Source organism: Eptatretus burgeri, chromosome 5 (genome assembly GCF_056783735.1).
Source record: "Eptatretus burgeri isolate ZD-2024b chromosome 5, Ebu_testis_v1, whole genome shotgun sequence".
Taxonomy (NCBI): domain Eukaryota; kingdom Metazoa; phylum Chordata; class Myxini; order Myxiniformes; family Myxinidae; genus Eptatretus; species Eptatretus burgeri.
In genome coordinates this window covers 114,490,901-114,515,640 of record NC_140965.1, presented here as the reverse complement: position 1 = coordinate 114,515,640, position 24,740 = coordinate 114,490,901, and the positions used below count along the sequence as shown (strand labels likewise).

General features: G+C 44.8%; 1 protein-coding gene across 5 annotated transcripts in view; it reads right to left on the bottom strand.

Moving 5' to 3' along the window:
- LOC147027206 (rho GTPase-activating protein 22-like) overlaps positions 1-24,740 on the bottom strand; it is a 206,896-nt gene that overhangs the window by 163,087 nt on the left and 19,069 nt on the right. For 2 of the 5 annotated variants that reach the window (XM_085883420.1, XM_085883426.1), the window contains exons 6-10: positions 19,197-19,270; positions 18,895-19,057; positions 16,896-16,978; positions 12,592-12,770; positions 1-1,279 (exon numbers count right to left, since the gene is read on the bottom strand). The exon at positions 1-1,279 is cut by the window's left edge and continues 1,317 nt beyond it. In XM_085883420.1, the coding sequence (XP_085739546.1) occupies positions 668-1,279; positions 12,592-12,770; positions 16,896-16,978; positions 18,895-19,057; positions 19,197-19,270 (1,111 nt within the window). In that variant the 3' untranslated portion in view covers positions 1-667. Of the gene's footprint in view, positions 1,280-12,591; positions 12,771-16,895; positions 16,979-18,894; positions 19,058-19,196; positions 19,271-24,740 lie in introns of those variants that run through there. The other 3 variants (XM_085883419.1, XM_085883422.1, XM_085883421.1) reach the window with 3 other exon arrangements.

Below are 24,740 nucleotides of genomic sequence, written 5' to 3'. Positions count from 1 at the left end.
GTGTAAGAACAAGAGGAGAATGGAATGGGGGGAAAAATGGAAAAAGACAACACACCAACAGCAGAGTGAGTGAGAGAGCGAGAGCGAGAGCGAGAGCGAGAGAGATCAAGGGGAGGGGGAGAAGGACACACAGTGGTGAACAACCTGCACACAAGCTGAATGAAACACAGCAAGAAGAGCAAGGGGATAGTGGGAATTTAACAGAAAAAGGTTGTTGGATGAGACAGCATGGACCCACAAAACAGGGTTCACTCATTGCACACACCCTGCAATCCTCCATCAAGTGGTATCACGCAAATGGGTGAGCGGTCTTAATCCGTGGTGACCTCGACCACATTAACAAGAGTCCAACAAGCCGGTCCATTCAAATGCAGTTATCAGTTGAACATGCATGGTATTGAACCAATGACAGTTGCAGTGGTACCCGTTATGACAAGAGGTTCCTTGTTTACTGTGATGTTTACTTCCTTGTTTACTGTGTGATGGGCAGTTCCTCTCAAAAAAAATAATAATAAAAAATTTTTAAAATCAGCATTTTTGCAGTTAAATTGCAAGAAATTAAAAATTGAACACTTTCTTTCTTTGATTCACACATGTAAAAAAAAAAAACATGAACAAATACATAATGTGCAAACTACAACATGGTTTTGGAAATGAACAAGGCACTTCAGCAGACATAAGGTTCTGTGAGCACACGGAGGCGTCCCGTCGAAAGGAAGTAAGCAAGATTGAGAGCACGAGCCTTCAAACCAGTCCGCTTGCTGCGTTGAGGAAATGGCAAAGAAACTTCATCCAATTGTACATAAAGTAGAACTCCGACCCACAGGAAGCAGAGCACGTGTGTCAGCATCATAGCAGAAATGCAAGGGTCTTGAAACATCAAGCTCGCAAAGTATACTGCGAGAAGCAGCGACGGCCCAAGCGATGGTGGCTCATCACCCGTAGGATCTTTGTACACGACGGATTGTGAAGTGTGACCAGTTGCCAGAATGTGAAAGTCGAGACCAGGCCGAGCGAGCTGATTAAATGCACGTGGGACAACGTCTGGCACCATCCCGGCTGGCTTGGAGGCCATTTGATCCTGAGCTTTGGAAAGTAAAAAGGTAAATGCAACAGAGGCGCAGATGAGGTTAAATGCAAGCATCGAGGTGAGGAAGATGAGGAAGCGGCAATGGTTCCTCCTGGCGATGCAGCGCATCAGAAACAGGCAGTGGTGGTTCATGTCCATCATGCAGAACCCACACAACTTGCAATGCTTGGAATTGGCAGGTTTCACCAGCTGGTAAAACATCACGGGCACAGTGTACATGTCACAACCTACAGTAACAAGTTATTTGTGTTTGTTTCACATTTTAAAATCACATGAGCAAGTCCACCTGTAAGCCTTGCCAAGAGCTCACAAGACGGATGCAGGTGTGTAATAAAGACCTTGAGTGTACACAAACACGGCCTCAGACCCTTATGAGCATGACATGAATAACTCGAAGCCAGTTATATATCTTCACGAACAACTGCACCATTAAGACCCCCAACTATTATATATCTTCACGAACAACTGCACCATTAAGACCCCCAACTATTATATATCTTCACGAACAACTGCACTATTAAGACCCCCAACTATCATCATAGCTCCTACTCTTACTGTTGTAAATGAGACACTGCCAATTGGTACAAAAAAAAAAAAAAACTTCACAATGAAAGAACTAATAGTATTAAAATCAATGGCTAATAACAAAGAATTGAGTATTGACGGAATTCCACCGGAGGTTTGGATAAGTGGCACACTCGACGAGCAGTTACTCGAAATCTGAAACAAAGTCCTGATTGTGGACAAACCAATTCAGTGGTGAAATAGTGAAATCGTACTGTTCCCTGAAAAGGGGGATCTTGGTGTTGCAAAGAATTATCACAAAATAAGCTCAACGTATCTTGGCGAAGATCTACAACAAATTGCTCCTATACAGGATAAGATCGCACATCAACCCAATTCTCAACAACAATCAAAACGCGTTTCACCTAAACTGAGCAACAACAGTACAAATCTTCACAATTCGAAGAATCATTGAGGGGATGAAAGCGAAGAATCTACCAGTGATATTGACTTTCATCGATTTTCGCAAAGCATTTCATTCTATACACCGCAAAAAAAATGCTGGCGATCCCGATTGCATACAGCATTCCGAAAACACTCGTGAACGCCATAGGTATTATGTATTGTGATGCAACAGTTCGCGTGCGCTCACCCGAAGGAAAAACTGACTTCTTCCAATTACTGGTGGGAGTCCTCCAAGGGGACACCCTCGCCCCCTACCTCTTCATCATCACTCTCGACTTTGCTCTACAATCAGCAATCAACGGGTATGAGCAGCTAGGATTCACCCTAAATGAGAGGCGCAGCAGTCGTTACCCAGCTATTACTATCATTTCGCTAACGACATCAGCCTTCTCTCCGACAACGCAGAAAGGAGGGCAGTATTCTATCAAGCTGCGGTTGAAAGCCTTGGAGGTGAATAGGAGTTCAGGTGTGCTGAGGAAGGACTTTGCATGACGGAGGATGCCAGTCGGCGTATGGCTTTGGAGGCCAACTTTGAAATGTGGTTTGCCCAAGAGAGATCATGGCTGAGAGTGAGACCCAAGAGTTTGCGGTACAGTCCTTTTGGGGGTGGGTGGGGTGGGGGGAGAGAGAGAGGAGAGAGAGTGGGGGATTTGTCAGGATTGATAAACATATTCCAAGTGTTTGACCAGTTTGTGGTTTTATCAAGGTCTGAAGAGAGGGAAGAGTCAGCTGCCTGTTGGGCTGAAGGATGAGAAATGTTACGGCAGATGGTGAAGTCATCAGCAAATATATAAAGAGGATTTTCCAGAGAGTCAGAGAGATCACTGATGAAGATTAGGAAAAGTATGGAGCCAAGAACATTGCCTTGGGCAAGAACATTGCCTTGGGGAACTCCAGCCTTGACAGGGAGAATAAAAAGGATTCCATTGACATGCACACGTTGTCTTTCGAGAGTGGAGGAAGTCAGTAACACAAGAGTGGAGTTGGCCTTGGATGCCATAGGCAGAGATTTTGGAGAACAGGGCACAATATGCCAGACTGTATTGAAAGCTCGAGATATGTCCAGATAGACAGCCCCGATCTCATGTCTGCCTTTAAGGTCCTCCACTCCATCCATTGTTGGGAGAGTAGAGGCAGCACGCCTAAGGTAGAGTGACCTGGTCTGAATCCGAACTGTTTGGAAGCAAATGAATCTGGAACACAAGATTTGGAAGCAAATGCAGAAGAGGCATTCGGCCTTCTCGGAAGCACAGTCGGCTGAAGTGCCATTTGAGGAGAGGGAAGGGATGGAGGGGGAGCATACACCTGAAATACACTTAACAAGAACGGCACACAGGAGAGCACATACTTCCTTCCACCAGGCTGAACAGTTTACAATTGGTATCTCACTGTTGTTCGGATGTGGATCCAGACCGTAACCAAAATCTAATCAGCTTGTTCTTCTCATTTACCCATCTTATCCTCCACCAAGTTTTGTCATAACTTGTACAAAATGTTTTGAAATATCATGCTATCATGGATATCGTTTTTGGCTCCACCACTCAGTGGTGAAGAATCACCAGATATTAAAACATTCTCGTATCTGGATCTGGGTCTGGATCTTCACCACATTTGAATCAATTTGTCCTCATCCCACACCAAACCTGTCCACCAAGTTTTGTCTGAATAGGTTGATAACTGAGATATCGTGCTATATATCGTTTTTGGCCATAGCTCTTCATGGTGAAGAATCATTCTAAAAAATTCCAGTATCCAGATCCGGATCTTCACCAAAAACACGAACCGATTTGTCCACACACCCAATCTGTCCACGAAGTTTCGTCTGAATCCGTCCATAACTGTATGAGATATCCTGCTCACAGACACAGAAAAACAGACAGGGGTGAAAACATAACCTCTGGCCAGCAACTAACAAGGCACCAAGTTTTAGAGGAGGGAAACGAGTTTGAAAGTTCAATCTTGAGGTTGGACAGATGTTGTTTTCTGACTCCCCTGAAAGTGGACTCCCTTGACACACTTATTGTGAGTTTTGTGGAGTGCTCTGAGGTTGCCTTCGGTCGGATTTGCCTTCCGAGAAGAGAATGCAAGTTGTTTCAAGGCAACTTGCCTCACTCCAGGATTCAATGAACCAAGGGCAGGAGGATGGGGAGGATAAATGAAGATAAGATTGGATGAGTATGTGCATAAGGGAGAGCACTAATCTGTGGAAGAATTCCCAGGCTGAATTAATATCAGAGGCGGTAGATATACGAGACTGTCCTGAAGAGAGGTGGCTGCTTGCAATCCCTGCCAGTTTGCCTGAGTGAACGGCCAGACTCGCTGGCACCAAGGCTGTTCTCCGAATATGGCTGGAGAGATATTGACCGTCACAAACACATCAGATGAACCAATTAGGGCAGAGGAAGCGCAAGATACATTGGTGGGGAAGTTGGTCATCACCAAATCCAGAAGGGAGGATTTACCGTTGACAAATTTGGGTGGGAACATTTACAGATCGAATCAGTTCCATGGAGTCACAGAAGTCCTTTGCTGAAGTCCCATGGCTGGTGACAGGTACCAACACTCAGCCAATTTACATGATGACTATTTAAATCACCATATACATATGAGGAACAGAGATAGAGATAGCGATAGAAAGAGATGGGTTGAGTGGTTAAAGTTGGTCCGTGCCATCTGAAAGATGTACATAACTGTTGTGAGGATTGTACAACATACAAACAGGGATATGATTGGGTGAAAGAGAGAAAAAAAAAATCTGATGAGAAATCCCTTGAGATGGAGCAAAGTGACCAAATGGGAGAGGGGTGGACTCCCAGGGTATGGAAACTTAAAAAACAAATATTTGGTTTGAAATGCGGCTCTCATGCATTCCGTCAACATAATTTGAAGAAGAAAAAAAAACACTTCTGAAGACAAAAGTAACTGTGCCCGAGTCAATAAGTGTTCAACCCCTTTACGCTGACACTCCAAATTGAGCTCAGGCACATCCAATTTCCTTCGATCATCCTCGAGATGTCTCTACAACTTCATTGTGATCGAGAGACATCGCAGCAGCATGCAGTAACTTATTTCATCGTAAAAAATTTCCTCACGCCTTCGTCAAGACTCGCGGAACGCAAATGTTTTACTTAATACAGTACATACAACTCGCCTCCAGAGCCCCAACGCTGCTTGTGTAACATAATATGACCAGAAGGGACCCAAAATATGCAAATTTACTTGGAGTACAGATACTCGTTTCACCCTCAGGTCGTTTGGTGGATATAAAACTAATGAATGCCTCGGATAGGCTTTACTCTACTTGCGAGCATGCAAGCTATCCATCACAACATGCACTCAAAATTCTCATCGTTTTCATTCGATCATATTCCCTCTCATTCTAAAAAAGAAATAACCACTTTTTGGATCAATGGATTTTAACCTGCTTTCTCGGTTTATGAATCACAACTGAAAAAATTACCCCTGGTTGGGGGTGATGGTCATCTCTGAAGCTCTGTAGATGTGGATCTCTGATCGGCTTAGAATGGCTTCGATGTCGTCTTGTCTTTTGGTTCAACGTACAGACGAAAGCAACAACATGACTTGGGAGTAAAAAGGATAGAAAACCTCAGAAATCAAACTGCATTTGAGTTATCCGGAGATAGATTTTGAAAATGGTTGATTTGGAACATTGATGATCAATGTGTCTTCAAAAGGATAGAAACCGGACCTCAGAAATCAAACCGCATTTCTGAGTCATAAATGGCGGATGATATTTTGACAATGGATTATTTCACAAGTTTACAGCATCGGTGGCCTTGACCTTCAATCAGGTCTAAAGTCATACCGTCGTGCAGCACTCATCGACCCCTACCTACATACCAAGTTTCATCAAGATCGGGCAAAAAAATTTTTACCGCATCACAGACGATTTTTCAACTTTGAAGGCACGTGACTCGATAACCAGGACGAATTTTTAAAAACCGGCCTGACCTAATTTAGATATTGTTCCATATTATCAGAATCCGAAGAAATTTTGAAGATCGGATCACAAACGGCGGAGGAGATAGATTTTGAAATGGACGATTTCGCAACTTTGGAGTGACCTTGATGTTGACCTTCAATCGTGTCAAAAGTTATACCGTCGTGCATCACTCATCGACTCCTACCAACATACCAAGTCTCATCAAGATCGGGCAAATTGTTTTTGACCGTATCACATCGACGATTTTTCCAACTTTGAAGACAAGTGACTCGATAACCAGGAAAAGTTCAAAAAACCGGACCGACCAAATTTAGATATTGTTCCATATCAGAATCCGAAGGAATTTCGAAGATCGGATCATAAACGGCGGAGGAGATAGATTTTAAAAATGGACGATTTCGCAACTTTGGAGTGACCTTGACGTTGACCTTCAATCGGGTCAAAGGTCATACCGTCCTACATCGCTCATCAACATCTACCCACATACCAAATATCATGAAAATCGGAAGAAAAAAACGGGGATGTATGTACGTACGGACATCGAGACTGGTTTCATTAGGTCATCTCGTGAGGGATCATCTCATCTCATCTTGTCATCTGTCTGAACTCTACAGTACCAGAGTAGAGTTCAGACATCAGATCGATCAGTTTTGGTGGCACCCCACGAAGACCAAGAATCCTCCAGAGGGTATCCCGATTCACTGAATCGAACGCTTTAGAGATCAACATAGGCTGCAAGCAGCCCCTGCCGAAACCCTCGTCTGCGTTCGGTGAGGACCCGAAGAGCAAGGATACGGTGATCGTTGACCTCTTTGGTGTAAAGCCTGACTGCTCTGGACGCTGGTGCTCAAGCAGATGGTGACGAACCCTATCAAGAATTATCCGAGCAAAGACCTTGCCCGGCACTGAGAGCAGCGTCATTCCTCGGTTGTTGTTGCAGTTGCGATCACCCTTCCCTTTCCAGAGAGGGACAACAAGGCTCCTCTTCCAGTCAGTTGGGATGATGCCTGTGTTGCAGGCAGAGCACAGAGCTGCATGCAACGACACGAGTGCAGCATTTCCACCAGCTTTGAGAAGTTCAGCAGGGATGCCACAGATCCCTGGAGCTTTACTCCATTTCAACCAGTTCACCGCAGCCTGTGTTTCCACAAGCGAAGGTGGACCACAGTTGATTGGAGGGTCAGCAACAGAAATTGAAACACACCTCACGTCCAACTCGACAGCTGGTGGATCAGCCTGGTACAACCGCTCAAAATAACCGGCCCAGCGGGCCTTCACTTCAGACTCCTCTGTCAAGAGCCTACCCCACTCTGCTCCAACTGCAGTACACCGAGGGATGGGCTTGGATGAATGCAATGCGTGAAGTCCCCTGTAAGCGGGATGAGAATCCCTTGACCACAGGTGATGCTCTACCCCCTCACAGATTCCTCGCACATAGGCCTCCTTGCCCACCCTCAGTGCACGTACAGTTTTACGTCTCAGCTCCCTGAAGAGCTCAGCTCTGCCATTCAGCCTGGCCCTGCGACTCTGGTCAACGGTATCCAGTGTCCCTTGAGATAAAATTCTTCTTTGCCCTACGGTGAGTTCCAAGACATCCACCGGCAACGTCAAGGACGGTGGTCTTGAAGGTACTCCACAACTCTTAGTGAAGAGATTTTGATGAACAAGAAGAATGAATGGGTTATTCCTGGTGGAGTAATAAGCAGAGTAAGGCATTTTAAAATTCCTTTTTTGAAGAGCGGTGAGGAAGATTCATGCACGTTTCATGCAATGAAGATTCAATTTGGGAACATTGAAAAGAAGAAGGGATCGAGGTACAAGTTGGAAATGAGCACCAGAAGATGGAGTTTACTTTTTTCTGATGATGATGTTGATGTCGTTGTTTTTCTTTTTTCTGAGAAAAGAAGAATGTTATGTTGTTTGTATTTTTGGAGGTGAGGAGGGGAAAAGTATTTTGCTGAGCGATCAGAAGTAACAATACCTTGGATAAAAGGAGGGGAAAAATGAAGCACATGGGATAAAAAAAAATAAAAACAGAAGGCAGAAACAAACCCAACTATCACCAGTAGGCCAGAATTTTCCAGGGACACAAACTTGATGATTCAGCACAAGATATGGTTTGGGTCAGAAAATCTGATGAAAAACATGACCAGCAAAACGGTATTGAAAATAAAACGGTAAAACAACGCATCAGGCCGGGAAAACTGAGCTTAGATCAACGGGAAGGAGCAAGTGCCGATGAGACGTCCACATGCGGCAAACCCCCGAACCGCAAGCTTGTCTGCCAGACAGGCAGAGAGACCAAGACACTTACCTTGCTCCTCTGTGTGCAGGTATGCTCGGGACAAGATTCCATACATCTTGCCAAATTCACAGCCAAAGTTCTGTGAAACTTGCAGGTTCGTGTTCCGAGTCATGTTCTACAGTGTACAAAATGTACCATTTGATTGAAATGAAGTAGTTCCTCAATCATAGACTGAAGTCTGTAGGCAGACAGATAGAGTGAACCAATTGCTGAACCCTTATTTGCACATCACACGAGCGGTAATTACTTCACCAGTATAGGTGGGCAAAACCTGAGAACACGGCTTCACTGCAGGAGCTGACTTGTCACCTACAGGACACACTTCCTTGAAAGTTATTTCATTCAAGACAAACTAAATTCCATGGTCAACACCCAATTTTCAATAACAGCTGGGATTTACAATGCTTGCTCCACCTCTGATGGAACATCATATACATTTCTTGATCCAAGTCCATGTTTGGGCCAAATGCTGACCCTGCGATGGGGAAATCAACTGATGCACTTTAGTTTTTTTTCATTTCTCCCTGATTGAAGCTGCTACTTCCCCAAGACCTTGCTCTGAATAAAACGGGCTGGAGAAATGTTCCTTTTTCTTGCAAAAATAACATAGTCCTGTCCTTGTGCTTGCCACTATCTGATGAATGGTGGTTCACACGTTGAAAATACTTGGGTGTTTTGTCCCACTTGGCTGTCTTTGCAACCTCCTCTCTGCCTCCCATCCGTTCTGTATTCTCGCGCCTCCACAAGCCTAACTCTGTATAACAATACACCCGAGCGGGTTCGACGGTCAGCTCGGTACTATCAAGAATGGAAACTGGATATTATAAACAGGGCCAGCCGACAGAGGTAACGAGAAACTTGTTGGTCGAATTACATCTTATGAATAATCCCTATGAAACCCATGATGCATTATGGCCGTCCGAAGCTTCCTTATAGGCCATTCGACCAATCGGTCATTTTACACTTGATGACCCTGTAACCTTGACCCCAAGGCGAAAAAGAGCTCAGACGATATATAGAGAGCAACTAGTATTATCATTGTGTCAAGTTCGAACTCAATCGACCGAGATGCCGAGGGGGAGATAGAAAAATAAAAATTGCTGACAGACAGACAGACAGACAGACAGACCTGAGGACATCGAACTGTTTTATTAGATCAGCGAGCTAACCTAAAAACCACACAGTTCATAGAACACGTTACCCCCCCCCCCCTCAGTGTTTAAGTATCTGCAGGATTTAAATTGAAAGAAAGTGATGATTTTACAGGTCGTTTTGACAAAAAAAAATTCCGGAAGTTTTGCGTAACCGAAACAGTCTTATACACAATCTTTAACATCTCAAAGTACAGCACTGCAAAACTGGAGGTTCTTGGAAGTGACAAGAAGGCAATTTGCATTCTACAGTGTTCAGTTACAGTATACAACTCAGTTTAAACAGAATAAAGATCGTAAAGTTCGTATAAATAAATTCAGGAAGTTTACCGCCATTCACACAGTCCATTAAACCACCCAATCCAACACGTTACATCAGTTCTTCATGCCTGTTGTTTGTGTCCATTATGATGTCCTGAACAGGAAGATTCCTGTTTGGAATGATTTTTCAGTTTGGTTTGACTGCCAGACAAGCAGACAAAGTAAAAAAAATTAATTCACTCCCCTCTGCACGTGCATGATCAGGACAAATTCAGAGAAAGTACTACCAAACTGCAGGTTTGTTTCCGATTCATGTTCAAAATCCAACGTTAGATTTAAATAAGTTGTTCTTCGATCATAAACTGATGTCTGTGGACAGACGGACACGCATGAACCGATTGCTTAAACCCCACTTTTTGCTTTGTGTGCGTAGGGTAAAAATAAAATTTGACCGCTGTCAGCAGACCATTCCGACCAGCCTGTGGCCAGGCCAAAGAAATCACATCAATCGATGGACCGGCACTGATTGGATATCATGCAAGTCATTAGTTGACGTGTACACATGCTACAATAGTCTGCCTTTCCCAGGAATATTAAAAAGATGAGAAATGTCAGACGATCGGGTCAGGAAATCCTCTTGCTTTGTTCCACACCAAGGAAGGTGTGAAAATTATATTAGTTTACGTTGCTGTTGCCCAGTATTTGTTCAAAGACCATGATGCTTTCTTCAGGCAATATCTCTGACGATGGGTAGAGTTTCCCTTTGAAGTAGAGTTAATTGGGTTTATTTATATTTTTTTAAGCTGTCACGTCTACGGATCGACTTTGTGGATGTGCACACGCAAGTCAGTTCATAACGAGTATAGAGCAGAAGCAACATGTTTTACAGGACTCTCGCCCCCTGTTCCCCACCTCCTGCTATTTTTATTAAATAACTTACTAATTGTATCCCATTATACCAGAGGAGCGCCCACGCCCTAAAGCCGCATGGAGCGATACCAGTGGGGTGGGGTTTGTTCAGTCCGGTGGGTGTGGCTGGTCACAATAAAAGCACCAGATAAAGGACCAGGGTTGAGAGAGGATCAGCGAGGAAGGAGGACCCCCGCACCACACACACACACACACACACACACACACACACACACACACACACACACGCCTTGCCTTGATATAATTTGCCTCGACCACACTTCGCCCTCATTGTGGTTTGACCGCACTGGCCACCAGCTTGCGGAGGCCACTGACAAGCCGTGCAATGTCTGGCAGTGTCAGTCTGGCTGAGGGGGAACTCGCCCGGACACACCACGCTAATGGGCTGGGTGGTGTCACTTCTGGCGGTTGCCTTTTCTTTTGTTTACCTTAGCATCCCCACTTTTCTCCCTCCTACCCCATTCTTCACTTTGGTCGTCCCAGAATCTGTGGCTAAAGAGGGGAATTTCGTGTATAGCTTTGTGTGTTTCTTGTTCGTCTCGAGTGGACATTCCAGTGGCTTTGTACCTCACATGAGTGTATTTAAATTATTATTAAAAATTATTATTAATAAACTATTGCTGCTATTTTGTGAACCTGTCATCTTTGTCCCCTTCACAGGAGAAGCAGCATGGAGAAACGTTGGTTACTGCATGGACATGGAGGCCACGTGACTATTTTCAATAAAGCGCATGAATGATCAGATCGCTCGGTTTAATTCCGGGGTGAGATCGCTCGGAGTGACTGGTGTGTTCGGGCCCAGACGTGTCACAATATACACACAACTTAAGTACATTCATTTTCGTAAATTGTATGACATGCACAACAATTATCTATAACCATTTGAGGTTAATCTGCACAACTGCCATGTTATAGAGACTCCGAACACCAGCTTGCCATCAAAACCATTCTCCTTGGTGAATGGCTCACTTGGCATTGAAATGTGATGCCAAAGTGTTAAAACAAACATCCCACTTACATGCTAGTTACTCAAAAAAAAAACAAACAAAAAAAAAAACACTCATGACTAATAAGGGTAAGTTGAGATGGGTGACTAGATAAGTGGCTCAACCTCGTGGAGAACATTCGGCAAACATATCACAAGCCAATGAGAGGCGATTGCAAAACAGTACGTAACTAGAACGGCACTCAGTAGAGCGCACTCCTCCGCCGGGATGAACAGTTCACGTTTTGTATCCCACTGATAGTCCGGATCTGAATCAGCTTGTTCACGTAGTGTTGTCATAAATAATCCGTCGTGCTATACATAGTTTTTGGCCTCATCTCTCAATGGTGAAGAATCACTTCCAAATTAAAAAAATTCTCACATCCGGATGCGGATGAGGATTTTCACCAAAATCGAATCGATTCTTGCTCGTCACACACCCAACCAGCCCGCCAAATTTCATCCGAATCCGTCAACAACTTTTTGAGATATCCTGCTCACAGACAGACAAACAGGCAGGGGGTGAAAACATAACCTCCGCTCACCTCAGGTGGCAGACCCCCCCCCCTCTACCAACAAGTTTTATGGTTCCTAATTAAAAAATGCATTTTTTGTATGCGAAGTCAAGTCTTAGGTAATCGCTACAATGTAGAACAGAAAGAACACAGGAAAAAGCAGGTAAACACATCAACAACAGAGGGACACTTAAAGGACGAATGAGAGCACAGGGAGGGGAAGGAGACTTGTCATTCTTTACGAAACAACTTTTGAGGCATTATCATTTTGCTTTACCTCGAAAAAAAAAACAAAAAGAAATGAAAAAAAAAAAAAAAAGTAATGACCCTGGACCTACAAACAAATAATTTGCTCCCTTGAAGCAGAGTTCAAGGAAACGCACCTTTTTGATCCATGGAAGACATCCCATCTCATACACACCTCACAGTAAGCGCAGTACAGTTTGTCTGATTGGCCGGATTCCACAAGGGATCGCAGCGATGAGCCGCCGGTGCTTTGTAGACTCCCTGGGTCTTGCAGCATCAGCTGTGCCAACGTCCATAAGTTGAAGGTTGTGACAACGATGAAGGATAACAGCAACGACGGTGTTGTCCACATGACTGAAAGCACGTCAAGGCGACATCAATTGGTACGTGCTTAGCCGGTTTTGTTTGATGCAACTTGGGCTGTAAACAAGTCATTGATGTAAAACATCCTGTCCATCATCAATGATGTTTCGGGTAAAGAAACCAATATCACGGGACATACAGAAACTGTATATTGTGTCTGTTGTCTTAAATATCATTATTCACTGAGAACTGCAGGTGGGCCAATCACTGTCGAGCAGCTCAGGTATATAGTCCATGGTGAAGTCCACCAAAGATAACCTATGCAATATTTCATAACACTCATGAACACATGAACCATCAACAACCGCCTTCTGGTGAAACTCCCGAAATCCAAGATCACTGCTCACCTCCACTCATTCGTTCCTCGTTTTTTCCCCCACCTTGGAACAAACTTCCACATCCTCTTAAATCCCATTCCTCCCTCCACATCTTCAAGACAGCTGTTCACCACCATCTCAGATCGTCCCCAATCCAAAACGATCTTTTTCTACCACTTAACCCCCTTCCTTCCATGCTTCCAGTTCTTCTCTCCTGAGAGTTTCCTTCTGCATCCATCTTGCCCACCCCATGTGTCCACCCCTACTCGTTCCTCCCCACACCCATTATCTGTGCAAGTCTCCCTCTATTTTGTCCTTCAACACTGCTGTTGGTGTGTCTCGCTCTCTGCCTCTCTCTCTGCCTCTCTCTCTGCCTCTCTCTCTGCCTCTCTCTCTGCCTCTCTCTGCTGTTGTTCTGTTGCATCCTGATCCGTTCACTGTTCTCGCACTTGAACTTGTATCCAAAAAATATATATGTATTCAAAATAAGTGCTCATTTTCAGATTTTACAGCAGAGGCCTCAGATGTTTGACGTACACAGTGAGGGGACAGGAGAGGAGGCGTTTGTGAAGGAGCAGGATGGGGGAGGGGTAGAGAGAGGGGGAAGTCTTTGAAGAGGTGGGATGAGGGGAAAGGTTTAAGTGGGTGGGGCAAGTGGGAAGCATTGAGGGGGGTGATGCGAGGAGAAAGCATGGAGACCGTGGGGTGAGGAGGGATACAGTAGAAAGGGGGAACATGAAGCTTTGAGGGGGTAGGGTGCAGGGGTGTGTGTGCAGAAACAGGGGACTTTAAATAAAGGGATGCCGATTCCAAATTCCCAAATTGGACAAATGGAGAGAAAGATCATGGAATGGGAAGTAAGAATTTTTGTTGACGGCACGGAGAAAGGTGGTGCTGTAGGTGTGGAAGGAGGGTTCGTGGACCAAGCACTTTGCTGACAGTTTGGCAAAATAACCTTTGTAAAGAAGAATTGATCATGCTGGAGAAGAACATGTCAATATTCCTGATGGAGAAATAAGAACAGTGAAGCATTTTAAAATGCTTGAAAGGGAAGAAGCATTTATATTCAACTCGCAGCGGTACCCGGCATTGCCGGGCAACACCAGTCCCTCCTCCCACCTCACCCCTTCCTTCTGCCACCCCAGTCCCTTTGGACTCCCACCCCACCCCTTCACCTTCCCTTCCCTCCATTAGTTACCAAGTGTAGTTGCTTGTGTTCATTTTCAAGTTACTTGGAGAATGCTCACCAAAAGCAAGCACTTCAATCAAAACCGTTGATCAGGAACGGCTGCCTTGGCAAGCGCTAACCTACTTGTTAAACGAACACACGCTTGGACATCTCAACAGCAAAAAGTACATGCAAAATGCTGACAAAAGGACAGTTTTTTTGAGTTAAAGATTTCAAATATTAGTCATGACTCTTTTTGTTGTTGTGAAAACGTATCTTGTTCAGTTTTAAAATGTACTTAAACTCAGAGGTGAGGTTAGTGTACGAAAGTGGACGTGTACATTTCGTACAGCTCGAAAGTGTATGTGTACGTGTACATAACAAATATCTGTGAAATTTCCCTGGCGGCCTCCAGACTGACAAATTACGAACGCAGGTATTTTACGACTGAACCAATTTTAACGTTTCTACACCTCACATAACATGTGAATTACAGGTCCATCAGTTTGGATATAAGCCTTGAAAAGTCAGGCAAAAACTAAAAGTTAAAAAAAAGACCACTATCTTCTCTCTTCTGCATTATGAGAATATACCTTCATTGGGCAGAGTATATTCGACCGCTGCCACGATCGCTGCAAGCAAAACATGCATTACCTCGTTTGAGTTGTAATCAAAATGTACCTTTGTTTCCCCAAAATGGTAGCTTTATTTAATGATAAAAGATGCATTGTTCAAGTCTTCCATTGTACATCAGAGGCCTTTGAACAATCTGAGCTATGCGGTGCAAAATATGTGGCAGTAATTTCTGGGTGGCTGGATGGAAAGGCATGACCAAGCTCATGGGTGGTGCTTGTGATGCTGGGGGAGAGAGTGGAAGACGTGGCCTGTTGAATGGGCAGGACTTACGACCCACCAACAGACACCAACTCAGATAAATATATATATATATATATATATATATATATATATATATATATATATATATATATATATATATATATATACATATATATACATATACATATATATACATTGAGATATCGAGAAAATGGAGAGAGAAAAAAAAGAAGAAAAAAAAGAATGGAGTACAGGATGTACAGGCAATAGGAAATTCAAATAGAATGAGATTATTGTTGAATGAAAAAATAAAGTTTGTTGGGGCTGTTTTTGTTTTGTTTTTAAGCAAGGAGGGGAAATATAATACCATTGAGGAGGTAGAGAGTACGATATTTTTGGGAAGAAAGATGCAAAATGAAGAACAAGGAGACAAAAGGGACAATTTTCACAGCAGCTATCCAAGCAGTAGGCCTTGAATGACACGAAAAAAAAAAATTGACAAATACAGTACAACGTACAATCTTACGCAGAAAATTGGACAAAAACAGAAATAGCAACACATGGTCAAAGATAGAACAGAAAAAAACACAATGGATCCGGTTCGGAAAACGTAGCTTTAACGAGGTGAAAGCAGCAGCTACAGGTTTGACCAACACGTGGAAAAAAATCCCTGGACAAGGAGAGAACTTGACCCAGACCAATGCAGAGGTACGCAATGATGCAATCTTTGTGAACTTTCCTATCTGTCAAAATATTCCTTTCACTACTCCTTAATCATCCCTTTCTCCCACCTGTGGATTTTCCTCACCTTTATTAGTTTAATTAGCAGGGTACCAACCCGACGGGTGATCTTGTTACAAGCATGCAGCACACTCTTCTGACGCATACATTTATTTGGGTGATGTATCGGCAACTAACAGCTGCCTCAATCGCTCCTGAAAATAAAAATAAAAATAACCTTGGTTTACGTGCATTAAGCGAAAAAACAAACAAACATTCCTACTGCATATAATTCAAAACACCTTACTGCACTGGAAAATGGGGGGACAGGAATACTGTGCCATCAATGGTGGAGACTTGTAAGACCCTCTCCCACTTTGAGGTGGTGCTACACAACACACATTTACATGGAGAATTTGCTCACCCCTTCAACTTCCCCACCCCCCCCCCACAAGTCTACCAGCAAAGATTAAAACACCCCAATACACTAAATGTGGGCATGCTGATCCTACGTAGCCAGTCTGGATGTAATCGGCCCAGAACTGTAGGAGGGGTACCGTGACGAACACACACTGGCCCATGAATTACAGAAAGGAATACCGCTCTCTCCTGCAACCCAAAGTATGAGATTACCAAAAATTCATGCAAACTCCAATTCTCACCCACAATCATTCTTCATTTCATGCATCTTGCCCTTGGTCTCTCTTTGCACCAATTGTTTCTCGTCTTGCTCTTCTTTGTCCAATACATTTGTACACACAAGTCCCATTGTCATTCTCTTACAGTTCCACCACTTGCTATTTTCGTCCACCTCCCCACCGGTAAGGTTGGAGACGAGGGACAATAAAATGAGCTCCGACCGACCGATCATCTGTCCATGCACTTTTGTGTACGCGATATTTCAAAAACCGTTCAAGATTTACCTTTCATATTACACAGATCCAAATCCTCATACCACCCAAAAGGCAGGGGACCGAGAATATCAGCTCCTTGGTCTTTTTCGAGAGCCATTGTTTTCACATAGAAAGTAAAATGTTGGTGCAACATTCAGTCATCACACTTTCCAAAGGATACATGGAAGGAGTTTGAAAGAAAAAAGGAAAATGGAATGTCCAAACATTCCAATGACAAGTCCAAAGTAGCTGGGGTTTGGCCACCTTCACACCAGAACATAAACCAGAGAGGAAAGGTCATGTCAGTATCATATTTTAGCCTTGACAAAGAAAAAAAAAAAAATCAATCAATTAATGAAATTTCCTCCATCCCAAATAAAGTGGTTCACATTGATGGAACTTGGTGTAGAAGTTGGGAAAGTATTTTATGCAAGCAATTCACATTTTAAACACAAGTTTCATCCGACTATCTGACATCTGCAGGCGATGGGATGAATGCCAGACTTGGTAATATGACGGTGTATTTACGTCGAGGACGTTACTGCGGTGTTACGTCTCGCGATAGGCTTGGCCTTTACGGTGGTGTATTATACACGACTCGGTGAGAATTGCATTTTGAAACTTGAAAATAAAAAAACGACTTGATGTCTGATCACTGGGTACATAAACAAATTCATAACATTGTTTGTTGTCAAATAAGTGCGTGTATTATTAAAATTAACGCTGGGTTGTGAAAGATGAACAATATGCTTCTGAAATAAATAAAAAAATGCAAATAAATCATTATTGTACTGTTACATGTTTTTAAGTTATGTTGTTCAACTACCGTGAGCGAAGCCACGGGTGCAATTCAAGTAAACAGTAAAAGAGGAAAAAGAGAGAGAAGGGGAATAAACTCTCAAACCAGCAAGTAAGACAGTTCGGTTAGGAAGGGTTACTGGGGTTAATAAACTTCAGGGACAGGGATGGGGGATAACAAGAGATGGCAGTGCACTGTCTGCTTGAAGCCCTGGAGGGAAGAGTAAGACAGAACAGCTTCTGGAAGGTGGGTATATGGATGGGAGAAGTTAGAAGTAAAAGAATTGAGCTGTGCAGTCGGTCTGGATTTTGAAAGTTTCACCAGGAGGCAGATACTGGAAGAACACGTGCATCCTGTAGTTGCCAGGGAGGGTCGGAGGACAGACAGTATCCACCTGCCTGTGATGTGAGAGCAACAGACCTTGTGCATTCGCTTGATCACGGGCAATTCCAATAATTTTTAAGAGATTTAGATTCTACAGAATCCAGGGGAGACGGGTGTAATGCTGGAGCACCAACCCATAGCAAAGAGTAGTACTCCATTGAGCTATGGACATTGGCCTTGTAGACTCCGAGTAGCTCTGATTTTCGAAGGAAAAGACTTGGATTGATGGAAGATGCCCAGTCTGCAACTGGCTTTTGAGGCCAGGTTTGCAATGTGGTCACCCCATGAAAGGTCATGGCTGATGCTGAGGCCAAGAAGTCCAAGATACTGTACCTCTTCCAGTGGATGATGAAAGAAACAAATAGGTGGGTTCGTTTGCCGATCATTCTGGAGCAACAGGCTGAGACTAAGATTTTCCAGGAATGAAGGACGTGTTCCATTTATCAGACCAGAGTTTAATACTTTCCAGATCAGCAGAGATGCAGCTGCTGTCTGCCGAGCAGAGGGATAGGAAACTGTACGATTCAATGTTGCGTCATCTGCAAAAAGGAAGAGAGGATTTTCCAGAGCATCGAAGAGGTCATTAAAATCGATGAGGAACAGGGCTGGGCCCAAAACACTGCCTTCGGGAGCTCAAGTCTCCACTGGGAGCAACACCGGGTTTAGAATAGCGCCAATAGAGCGTCAACGCCGGGCCCACCCCCACAAGTTTACCAATGATAAGTTCTACATGCAAAAAAACAATACGATACAACTAGTTGAAGTATTTAAAAATGGTAGCAGTTAGAGTTTGCAAATCATGATATTCAGAAACATTTTATTATCCACTTTGTATTTATAATTTTTTGTCATTTGCGCAATGACAATTATTCGAGCATATAATGCATCATCATTTCACTGGCTCCTCATCTGTGCTTCTCCAATTTAAATCATAACTGTGTCTGGGTGGCAATGGAATTTTTAATCTTCTACCGAGCAGTGCACCTGTTGCATTTACCCAGAGATGTGCTGTATCCGATGACCATGAAAGAATGTGCTACGCGCAAGCAACAGGTATGCCAGCAGGATAATCAGAGAACCCACAGCCGGAAAGAGGCTCACACCTGCAAAGGCCAGCAGCACTATCACAGTCGGCTGGAACATGAGTCTGTAATAGAGTCCTGCAGCATTGGTGGACAATACAAGAAAATGAGGCAAGTTATTCTTGAGGCCAAGTATACTTTTTCAAACAAATAACAACATAAGCATCACAAAGAGAACACCTCACTGACATAACGAACTGTATCCCAAGCAACTTACTTGTGGGGTACCGAAGGTTCAGCGTCGTCCTTGATCGACCAAGGTCTTCCAGATCCCTGAACAGCTGCATATGCCTGGATATCGAAAAGAAAGTTTTAAAATCTCTCGACTCTGATGTCCCAACCTGCCGAAATGTGTTAACACTTAGTTACGAACATAAATAATCAATATTACAAGTATTATGAATGAAAAGTTGATAAAAGGAATGCAAATAAGCAACTGCTGTTGAAAGCAAAGAGATGCTGATATTTCAGGCATGAGCCCTTCATTGGAGCAAGGGATGAAACAATCATATTTAACTCCTCTCGCACAGACTGCCTTCTTGCCTGGTGTCTTTAACGAGAAGGGAGAAAGTTCTGTCCAGCCGAGACTCTTCACTGGCGATGGGCCCAGATTGCATCAGTGCCCACGTTCTAAGATCCTGCCCCTCTGCTATATTGCTTATCCTCTGTCTGCTTTCTTCAGCCACCTCCCATTTGCTTGGGAAGCCAGCTAACATCGCTCCCCTCCACAAAAAGGATGCAAAGACACATCCTCTCAACTGCAGACCAGAAACTAATTTCCAATTGATCTTCAATGATAATTTGCAAACCTTCCGGTTCGGGATTTTGCCGCACGTGGACCTCCTCATCGGACCCGATACGTTGTGTTTTACCGTTTTATTTCACTTACTGTCCTGCCGGTCATGTTTTTCTTCAAACTTTCTGTGCCAAACGGTATCTTGTTATATTAAATTGTCAAATTCGAATCCCTGGTAAATAATTTCCCCTTTCCATAGATTCACTGTGTCCAACCCTTCCACATCAGTACCCCCCCCCCCCAAGTCCAACTCTGGTTCTCCCCCCCCCCCCCACATTACTCATCCTTTCTCTGCCCCAATCCACATCTTAATTTCCTCCCCAAACCCTCTCCTTGCTCCTTCCACATTCCTTTGCCCTGAAAGCAGCTCCTCCATACCTTGTCCCTAAAAATGTGGGCCACAAACATCCAAGGCCTCCGCAACCCGACAGATCTCTCAATCCAGATCGCTGCTGATAAACCGGACACCATCTGTTCACGAGAATCCTTCCTCCCACAGGACATCCCTGACTCCATCGTGCCTCTCCCTGGCTATTATCTCCTCCAGTTTGATCGACCTGAACCCCGCCCAAGTGGCAGAGTTGCACTGTACATCGAGAACTCCATTTCTCACTCACAGTGTCCTGCTCTTACACCTCCCAAATCCCAGAAGTACCTCTGTGTGAGACTTCCCTCCACTCCTGCCTCACGTTTGTATGTATGTTGCACCACCCTCCCAACAGTAACATCTCCGTCTCTCCATCTCCCTCTCATGACATGGACCAACTTTTAACTACTCATCCCAACTCTCTCTCTCTCTTACTCGTATGTAGCGATTTCAATTGTTATCATGCTAATTCTCTGGGTGTTAGTGCCTCTCTCACCAACATCATACTTCAGCAAAGGACTTCTGTGACTCCATGCGACTGACTCAATCTGTAAACTTTCCCACCTGGATTTGTCAATGGTAAATCCCTCCTGCTGAATTTGATGATGACCAACTTCCCTACTAATGAAAATTGCTTCATTTGATCATGTGCATGCCTAGTGTTGGCTTAATGGTAAGGGTGGTCAGCTTGGGATGCTAAGGTCCTGAGTTCAAATCCCACCTGTCCGTTGAATTAATACCAGGTGGGGTTGACTCAGCTCGTCATCCTTCCGAGGTTGGAAAAATGAGTAACAGCTTGCTGGGCTGATCGAGCCATTCAAGTATCCTGCGTCGGAGTGGCGCCCTATCCAGGATTGTGCCCAATAGCCACGGAGACTGCTTCGGCAGCACCAACTCTCTGTACAGAGTATGGTCCCAATGGATTTTGGATTTTTGATCATGTGCTTGTGAAGGTCAGCATCTCTCTTGCCATTCTCAGAGAACAGCCTCAGTGCATACGAGTCTAGTAGTTCACTCAGTCAATCTGGCAGGGACTGCAAGCAGTCATCGCACTTCAAGACTGGTCCCCTATATCTTCCGCCCAATATTAACTCAGCCTGGGAATTCTTCCACAGACACCTCTTATGCACAGATTAATCCAATCTCATCTTCAGTTATCATATCCTTCCTCACACCCATGGGACACTGAATCATGGTGAGGCAGTTGCCTTGAAACAGCTTGCATTCTCCTCCAAGAAGAATTCCCTTCATCAATTCCCAGACATTATGTATCCATCTTCTTCTCTTGGAGAGAGAGAAAGAGCATCTATTTCAAGACATTGGTGGTCGGCCTTTCTCCCGGTATGGGCAGGAGTCATCGTGACAAAACTGTTTCCTTCTTTCTTTCCATCATAAATCCTATGCCTTGCTGGGTTCGAGACGTTTTAATATAAATTATATTAATTTTCTTTCGGTCGGTTTAATTATTTTTCCTTTTTCTCTCATCTCCTCAACCCGAGGTGAGGGTAAGATGGAGTTTTCTTTACTTTAGTTATGGCAGCGGCTCGCTCATCCGCAGCAAGATGCTGCGTTCGCAGCGTTAACCCATAAGCATGCATTGGTTTGTGTCCCCCCTGATGGAGTTCTTAATGAATAAATTGTTTTGGCGGTTGAAGATATCGGTATTGAGCATGTAGATGATGAATCATGTATGAACCAGAAGGTCACGGTGTTTGCTTCGGATGAATATTTTGTTCACGATGTCGGGAGTTCCGGGTTAACCATACAGAGTGGTCACTTCATTATGGCCTCCCCAATGGATGTCCCGGCAATGAAAATAACTGTCTGAAATGTTCCTCCTTTAGTGTCAAATGAAAAACTTGTCTGTTTTGTCTCGTTATGGAAAGATCGTTTCAATAATCACGATAATCCCCCTCGGGTGCCGCCATGACCAAGCAAAGCATATGATGAGCTTTCGGCGGCAACTTTACATTGTGCTTCCTGAGCGTGGGGAAGAGACGAGTTAAAATATTTGATTTAAGATTAAAAGCGATGACTGATTACAGGTCGCTGCTGATAAACTGCACTGCTGCGCTGCTATCCGCTTTCACAGTGTGTCAGGTCAGGTTATATCTGTGACCTGCTACAGGTACCATGTAAACCTGTACTAACCTGTTCCATGGTCGGGTTGTCGGCGACTAAACCGTCTCCCCCACCAGGTTTTCTGGTGAGGAGGGTGTTTGGAAATGGACACCCAGCAGGATTAAAAACAAAACCTGTCAAAGGGCGGAGGAGATCATTGTGAGCCAACGGCCATCCATATCTAGTGCCCAACTGTGTCTGCGGACGTCCTCCTGCAGTTGGGTCACTTCTTATTAGGAGGTTGGTGGCAGGATTTGCACTCTGGCCACCGTAAAACCCTTCATTCCGCAAAACGCAAAAACGCAAAAAAATCTGAAAACCCACTCCGTGGGAGTACCTCCTGTGCAGCTTCCCTTCGCAGGGCAGCTCACCGGATGACGGGATTGGGGCAAAGCCTTCGGGTCCCCCAATCTTTGATGATAGGAGGGAAACCACGGGGTAACATCCCTGGGTCAGATTGCGGGAGAGTGTGTCAGAGTGGTGCTGAGGTGTCGTCCACCAGACGGCGGACTCCTTGGGTTAACCTGAGGCGGTCCCTTCGGGTGGGTGCCTGGAATGTCCTATCCCTAAGAGAGGATGATCACCTGTCTCTGTTATCATCTGGGCTCCAGCGTTTGGACATCAGGATTGCAGCTCTCTCTGAAGTTCGGAGACCGGATTGCGGCGAGATAATGGTGGGTGGTAACACCTACTATTGGTCTGGTCGCTCTGATGGTTACCATACCCAAAGAGTTGCTGTAGCTGTGTCCAATAAGCTGACCCCAATGATAATTGAGGTAAGACCGGTCAACGAGCGTCTGAGATTAAGGATTCGTCACTCCTTAGGTGTCATTTCCCTGGTCTCTGTATATGCTCCGACTGAGGCGAGTGATCTCACCGTGAAGGATGCATTCTACGCCACGGTCGAGTCTGTGGTTGATCAGTGCCCCAGAGGAGATACACTTCTAGTCTTGGGGGATTTCAATGCATTGACTGGAACTGATAGGGATGGTTATGAGGTGTGTGTTGGTCCCCATGGGTCAGGAACTATGAACCAGAATGGCACCAAGTTCTTGACTTTGCAAGAAGTCATGGACTTAGGGTGGCTAGTTCATGGTTTCAGTGGCCACAAGCTCATCGCTGGACTTGGTATTCCAACGCTGGCGGTGTGGCAAAGGAGATTGACCATGTCCTCATTGACGGTCGTTGGAGGATGATCCAGAACTGCAGGGTCTACCGGAGTGCTCAGTTCCTCAATACTGACCACAGGCTTGTTGTAGCAACTCCAAAGCTGCACCTTAAATCCTGGAGAATGGTACCATCCCAGCCTAGGCTGGACGTTGGCAAGCTCAGGGATGAGAGAGAAGCTGAGGAGTTTGCAAACAGGGTGAGTGGACACTTGGGGGGTCTGGGTGCTTTGGGGGGTCCTGAAGAGTTGTGGAGTGCCTTCAAGACCACCGTCCTTGATGTTGCCGGTGGATGTCTTGGAACTCACCGCAGGGCAAAGAAGAATTTTGTCTCTCAAGGGACACTGGATACCATTGACCAGTCGCAGGGCCAGGCTGAATGGCAGAGCTGAGCTGTTCAGTGAGCTGAGGCAGAAAACTGTACATGCACTGAGGGTAGACAAGGAGGCCAATGTGCGAGGAATTCTGTGAGGGGGCAGAGCATCACCTGTGAACAGGTGATTCTCGTCCCGCTTACAGGGGAATTCGCGCATTGCGCTCATCCAAGCCCATCCCTCGGAGCACTGGAGTTAGAGCAGAGAGTGGTAGGCTCTTGACAGAGGAGTCTGAAATGAAGGCCCGCTGGGCCGGTTACTTTGAGCGGTTGTACCAGGCTGATCCCCCAGCTGTCGAGTTAGACGTCAAGGGTGTTACAATCCCTGTTGCTGACCCTCGAATCAACTGTGGTCCACCTTTGCTTGTGGAAACACGGGCTGCGGTGAACCAGTTGAAACGGGGCAAAGCTCCAGGGATCTGTAGCATCCATGCTGAACTTCTCAAGGCTGGTGGAAATGCTGCACTCGTGTCATTGCATGCAGTTTTGTGCTCTGCCTGGAACACAGGCATCATCCCAATTGACTGGAAGAGGGGCCTTGTTGTTCCTCTCTGGAAAGGGAAGGGTGATCGCTTGCAGCCTATGTTGATCTCTGTAAAGCGTTCGATTCAGTGAATCAGGATGTCCTCTGGAAGATTCTTGGTCTTCGTGGGGTGCCACCAAAACTGATCGATCTGATGTCTGAACTCTACTCTGGTACTGAGAGTGCTGTGAAGTGTGGTGGTACCATCTCTGACTTATTTCCAGTTGTTACTGGAGTTAGTCAGGGGTGTGTACTTGCCCCCACACTTTTCAGCACTTGTATGGACTGGATTTTAGGGAGAATGTCGGAGAGATCAAGCTGCGGTGCATCGTTTCGGAATGTGAAGATCTCAGACCTTGATTTTGCAGATGATGCAGTCATCTTTGCGGAGACTTTAGATATCCTTTTGGGGGTC